The sequence below is a fragment of the Zophobas morio genome, unplaced genomic scaffold (assembly GCF_036711695.1).
Source record: "Zophobas morio isolate AGI-343-1 ecotype UQ-CSIRO unplaced genomic scaffold, CSIRO_AGI_Zmor_V1 ptg000048l, whole genome shotgun sequence".
Classification (NCBI taxonomy): Eukaryota; Metazoa; Arthropoda; class Insecta; order Coleoptera; family Tenebrionidae; genus Zophobas; species Zophobas morio.
Window position 1 is genome coordinate 88603 of NW_026972153.1, and position 6045 is coordinate 94647.

Here is a 6045-nt window from a genome sequence, read left to right on the forward strand (position 1 = left end):
GATTAACGTGTCTCAAACTCGAAAATTATTCACAGCTACATTGATAGAAAACACTAACAAACTTGAACAGAAGAAAAGCGTTCAGTGCAAACCCCTTACAACCCGAATTTTTTTTTAAAATTATTAATTTCAAATTATTATGAACTTCTTCCCTTCAAGCAAAGAACTAGGTAAGAAAGAATTTAAATTGGTAATTTTTTTTAGATTTAGATATATATGCTCTTAATATTTATAAAACTACTGCCTGTTTAAATTTTTTATTGGTTTACTAAAATCATCGTTACTATATAACGCAACTTTTTATAAGAAACGCGCATTTTTTTTTTAATATAAAGAGATCATTTCTCTGACCCCTTCGGTCCGCTTCTATTCTTTACACGGGTGCGCGTTCCTCCTCATGCTTAACTCTATCACGATTACCTTTTCAGTTATAGTTTTTTTAACGCTTTATTATAAGGATGCCGTTAAACCTACTATACAAGGTAAAGAAGAAAATACTCTCACAAAGTGGCCAGGAATTTTAGAGCCTAAAGGTTGAAACATATTAACTTCTTAAAATCCAGTTTATTTACTAGTTAATAATCTTAGAGACAACAAATGCACTACCTAAACTTGCTCCAGTACTATATAATATATCATTGCTACCGAACTTAGAAGATAATACATTTAATGGAACAATTAGTATTGAAGTTAATGTTACTAAAGAATGCAAATATATTGAATTGCACGCCTTAAAACTAAATTTAACAAGTTATGTCATTAAAGAGAGCCTTAAGGAAGTGAGCTGTGACGGACCTCCACAATACTCAGCAGTATAAAAAAACTGTCTTTTTCCAAATATAGTTAATGCAATTTCATTATATTTAGAAAAATGAAACAATCACTTTCAACTTTAAGCAAATGCTTAAGCCCGGAATCTATGTAATGCTCTTATCTTACCAAGGTTTTCACTTTGTAGCAAAGTAATTATATCCCTGCTAACGATGCTAATAATGCGGAATGTGCATAGGTGAGATAAATGAAATAGTGGATTTAGCTAAACAAGAGGGAGGGTTTTTAAAGTCAGAATACCAACTAAAAGATAAAGAAAAGAAGTATTTTTACGGTGACTTATATTAGTTTTCTGAAGTTTTTAGTAGTAAATTATAAGCAATTATAATATTATGGCTTTAGGGTCCAGGTTCGAACCAAGTTATGCACGCAAAGTTTTCCCGTGTTTTGATGTGCCATCTCTTAAAGCGCGTTTTAACATTCAGTTGACTATACCTGAAAGTTATACTGCCCTTTCGAATACTCCAGTGGCCTCAGCTGTTCCTCAAAACGGCTTTCAAACGGTCTCCTTTGAAACGACTCCGGTAATCAGTCTTCTTCTTTATGCACGATACTATATTTAATTTATTTCTACTCCTTTAGATTATGTCCACCTATCTGGTCGCCTTTGTATTCGGAGAGTTAAGCTGTTTGAGTTACCCAGTAAAAAGCAGTTTTCCTGTTAAAGTTTGTTCGGTAGCGGGATCAACCTATGAACGTATATAACAGATATCACCTTATTAGAAATACTGCTTTCTATTAAAACTGTCTTATTTGCCTCTCAGCATTACGAAATTATACATCCGGCTTAGTTATTGAGACTTTGTCCTTTTTTACCAACTTTACTGGTCAAGAACTCCCTTTACAAAAGGTTAGTATTCATATACTTTTTTTTTTTTAATTGTTAAATGCAATATTTTTATTTAGTTGGACGTGCTCTTTTGGGAGCGAAATTATGTGGCAGCCACGGAAGAGTGGGGGCTTATAGGCATTGCTGGTTCTAATGTCTTGGTACTTTCAACCTTTGTTGCGTTTCATCGCGAGTCTGCGGCATACCCAGCGTTTTCAAATTATTTTGTTAGGGAGAGGTCGAAATACCTTTAGATGAATTTAATAATAAAAGTTTGGCTCTGGTTATAGCTCATGAGGTCGCCCATCAATGGTTTGGAAATTTAGTCACTATGTCTGATTGGAAGGTAGATAGTCGACCAGACTAAAGAGCATTCACATTAATATTGAGGCTGCGATAGGACCTATGGTTAAAGGAAGGCTTCGCAAATTATATGGGCTCCTTCGCTTTGACTCAATTACACAAGGAAGGAGACTATTGGGAAATACTAGACACGTAAGGCCCATTGTTAACTACGCTTTTGCGGGATCTCTTTGTTTACTCTCTTTAATATTAGTTATAAAGAGCGTGCGTTAGAGATAGATGCATCCATCTCTTCACAACCAATTATTAGCGATAAAAAATCTTTGGATGAGATGCATTACCACCTAAGCTATGGTAAAGCGGCTTCTCTCCTTCGTGCAATTGTTGATAGTATGGATCCCGTAGTATTCCAGCGTGCTGTCCGGGTATTTTATTGTTATGTATTATTCTACGGTGCGTTGTCCAAACTTTGTTTAGCTACGAGCGTTCGTGGTCCTAGAGTATATCTTAGAATTTTAATTTCTCGTTTTTTAATTACTTTATCATAATTAATTTTTTTAATATACATTATAGACTTTTTTCAAAAAGTATAAGTACGGGTCTGTAACTTCTACAGATTGGTGGAATGTGCTCTCGAGTGAGGTCTTCATTATAATATGCTTAATAATTTCTGGCAGCAACGTTTTTAACTAAATATGCTCTTACGACAAAAAAAGAATGAGGAAGTAAAATATGCTACGCGTTGGTTTGATACGGCAGGTATGTCAGCATGCCAACTTAAAATAAAGTATATAGTACTTAATCGAATACCAAAAAAAAAAAAAAAAAAAAAAATCCATAAGGCTATCCCATTCTATACGTTGAGAGAAGAAACAAAAATACCTTGCATGTTTGGCAACAACGTTTCTTGGACATAGGCGAGAATGTTGGTGACCCTGTGGCAATGTTAAATAGAGGACACTATTACTATTCTACATTGTAGCTTACTAGTGAGACAGTCTGGCCCATATATTTTTCCGTAATTGGTGAAGGTTCTAAAAAGCCATATAAAACGCTTATTTTAAAACGTGAACAGAATATTACACTTCCGCATGAGCTTGCCAATAGTGCTTGGTACAGTTATTTAACAACTGTAAGCCTCTGTAGAGTGTAAAATTTTCCTATTGCTCTGTTATACTTTAGGATGAAAGTAGATCCTAACCAAGTCGGCTTTTACAGGGTTAGTTATTCTTCTAGCATGCTTGAAGCGTTAGGCAAAGCTGCCAAGGACGGAGCTTTAAGTTCAAAAAATGAGGATCATGTCTTACAGGAGGCCATAGTGGTTTCCAAGGTTAGTGGGATTGGCATGTACGCTATCATTATATACCTGTGTTACTCTGGATGATTGCAGGCTGGCCACTTGTTGACTCACCATGTGCTAAGTCTGTTTCTTGACTACCAAAATACTAGAAAAGTTTTACCTTATTAAATTTTTGTTTTCTTTCCCTAAAACTCCATAATTTTTTTTAATTGATAACATACTAGGTTGCTCATTGGACTGGCATTATAAGCTACTTAGTAAAAGTTGACATTATTTTTGGCCCTTCAAAAGAGAATTGGTTGGCATACCTAAAAGCTCTTTTTCGCGACAAGTTTGATAATGCTTCTTGGGAGCTGAAGGGCATTGAGGACTCTGAGCAACATCAATTAACGCCATTGCTAATACCATTTTTGGGTAGTTCATAAGTAATATATTCGAAGCTAAGCTTCTCTGAACTTGTGGAATTTTGCAGGTTTTCAAAATTATTCTAATTTGGTTGAAGAGGCCTTAAAAAGGTTATGTATCGATTATTGCATACCTTTTTATAGGATTTAAGAGTTTTTTTTTTTAAAAAAAAAAAAAAAAGCAGATTTAACACATTTCTATCTGATAATACTTCACTGGCCGATGAGTTTAAAGCTCCTGTGTTTTTTATTGCTGCATGTAAAGGCACTGAAGAGAATATTAAAGAGCTGCGCAAGATTAGTAAGGAAGAGTAAGTTCTTTTTAATTTGGTGTAACAGAAATAAATTTTGTCTTAAAAAAAAAAGGTGGTTTGCAAGGGTGGCACTTGCAGCTTGCATAGAGGAAGATACAAAGGAGCTCTTAACTTATATGAGTAGTCTTTCCTCGGATGAGGCACCCTTTTGTTTTCTTTTTAAATAACTTTCATTGTCGACGCTACTTAACTGTGCAAGTGCTTTTCGAAAATTTTTAATGTTCACTTCCTATGTATTAATAGCTGGGGGAAAATTTTATGACCTACTTTTATCTGGCTCTTAGTCCAACGAGCAGAGAAGTCGCTTGGGAAATGCTTAAGGAAGACTGGAACAAAACTATAAAAGCTTTCCATATCGGTTGGGAACATCCAATAATTGACCGAGTGTTGCTTTTTGCGACAGAAGAGAGGTATACTATAATGAAAAAAAAAAAAGCTGGGTTAAATTATATTATATATTTGGCTTACTCTTACAGAGCAAAAGATATAGAAAGCTTTGCTGATAAGCTAAAAGGAAAAGATGAAGCTGGTGCCACTTTACTTAAGTCAGTCGGTAAGAAAGTTAGGAGGTAATTTATTAATATTATTATTTGTTGATATAAATATTATAACTAATGGTCGTTGCACAGGAATTTTTTGAGAAAAAAGCGAGATTTGCAATTATTAAATCAGTTTCTTACTAAAAACTAAGCGATGTATAATTGGCTTGTCCCTTGCTTTAATACAATAAAGTTTTTTCAATTTAGTTGCGTTGCATTTCTTCCTGCTCCCCTCCTTTTTGCTTTCTCATTAGCAACAGTACCATAAAAAGTATAAACAATGGTGTTTTTGAGGGGGGGATACGAAACTAATAAATATTTTTTACTGAATTGGTCTTTTAATTAAATATATTTTACAACGACGCTTGGAAAACTTTTCTAATTCCACTTGTGCTTCTTTTCTTTTGTCGAAGGCAAAATTTAGGCTCTTATACGCTGCGTGGTACGGTACTTTTTTTAGTGTTGCCGCCAAAGAAAATTATATAGCCTTTATACATATTAAGTTCATAATTCTATATATTAATATTACGGGTGTGATTTGTAGAACACTTACGTAATATGAACGAGAAGAGTAATCAAAAGTAGGTTTGTCATATATTCAAAGGGTCCCGCAGTAAATCATATAACTCTGGAGTATAAAACCTACCATTAAAACAAAATTAAAAAATTGGTGCAACAGTCATATCAGATTTATACCCCTTTTTTTTTTTTTTGAGAGTTTGCGGACACTTAGTAAGTCAAGAGTAGACCGAATACTCATTTCTTTATTTATGTATATAGCATAGGCCTGCCGCCGGCTTGATTTCACAATCTGTTGCTGCATAATTTATCATACCTTCATTATGTGTAAATTTGGAAGCTACAACCCTTTTTAACGAGTCACTATACTCTTAACGGGAGAGGGGGAGACTCTATCATCAATGCTAAGTAGTATAGAACAACAGTAGTTCCTCTTATATAAGCATAGTTAAATTTTTTTTTGGAAACTTAACAGAGTTACTTCCCGGACATACCATCACCTGGATTCCTACTAGGATAGTGAGAACACGTTGGAATGAAACTTGTTAGCACCCTTACTGAAGGTTGTATTAGTTCTTTGAGGGAGTGTGGCGTTCAGGAGTCTGATAGTGTAGTGTATTACGTTCCTGATTATTTTGAGGTAGCTTTTTATTTGGACTATTTAATCCTATAGAGGTTATCAGTCACCCTTCTATCCCCCTCTTATTGAAACTTAAAAAATATAAAGGACGTAGTATTTCATAGGAGTTCTTATTAAAGGTGCACAGTGTTATAAAAAAACTGTTCGTTTATAGTCACAACTGTCTAGGTGAAAACAAACATGAGCATATATCTGAAGCAGTTTTTAGAGGAATGAGTGTTGGATTAAAAACTGTAGAGCATTAAAATAATAGAACTATCAATTTTTTTATATATATAAATTTTTTTTGTTAAGGGATGCCGATGATATTTGGTGTACTTACGTGTATTACTAGTGAGCAAGATGAGACTAGAGCAGGTAGGAAAC

The 6045-nt window shown here is 34.3% G+C and overlaps 1 protein-coding gene across 1 annotated transcript; it reads left to right on the forward strand.

Moving 5' to 3' along the window:
* The first annotated feature begins 444 nt into the window (after nt 1–444).
* Nucleotides 445–4726, forward strand: LOC135142511 (uncharacterized). The gene is made up of 25 exons (XM_064074227.1): nt 445–533; nt 589–620; nt 683–812; nt 868–943; nt 1010–1105; nt 1174–1355; nt 1414–1528; nt 1596–1681; nt 1738–1821; nt 1893–2006; nt 2061–2155; nt 2217–2388; nt 2537–2605; nt 2680–2722; nt 2806–2888; nt 2946–3076; nt 3146–3293; nt 3354–3416; nt 3488–3677; nt 3736–3778; nt 3853–3978; nt 4034–4121; nt 4225–4391; nt 4458–4550; nt 4611–4726. The coding sequence occupies exons 2-25, from the start codon at nt 598–600 to the stop codon at nt 4669–4671; spliced, it is 2478 nt and encodes an 825-aa protein (XP_063930297.1). The 5' UTR covers nt 445–533; nt 589–597; the 3' UTR covers nt 4672–4726.
* Nucleotides 4727–6045: the final 1319 nt, after the last annotated feature.

What these genes read in the sequence shown, in the direction of transcription:
- LOC135142511 (XM_064074227.1), top strand. Translation starts at nt 598, where the DNA reads ATGCACTACCTAAACTTGCTCCA. An exon ending in AATGCTCTTATCTTACCAAG is followed by an intron (nt 944 to 1,009) that starts GTTTTCACTTTG and finishes GAATGTGCATAG; the next exon opens with GTGAGATAAATGAAATAGTG. An exon ending in GAGCTTGCCAATAGTGCTTG is followed by an intron (nt 3,077 to 3,145) that starts GTACAGTTATTT and finishes GTTATACTTTAG; the next exon opens with GATGAAAGTAGATCCTAACC.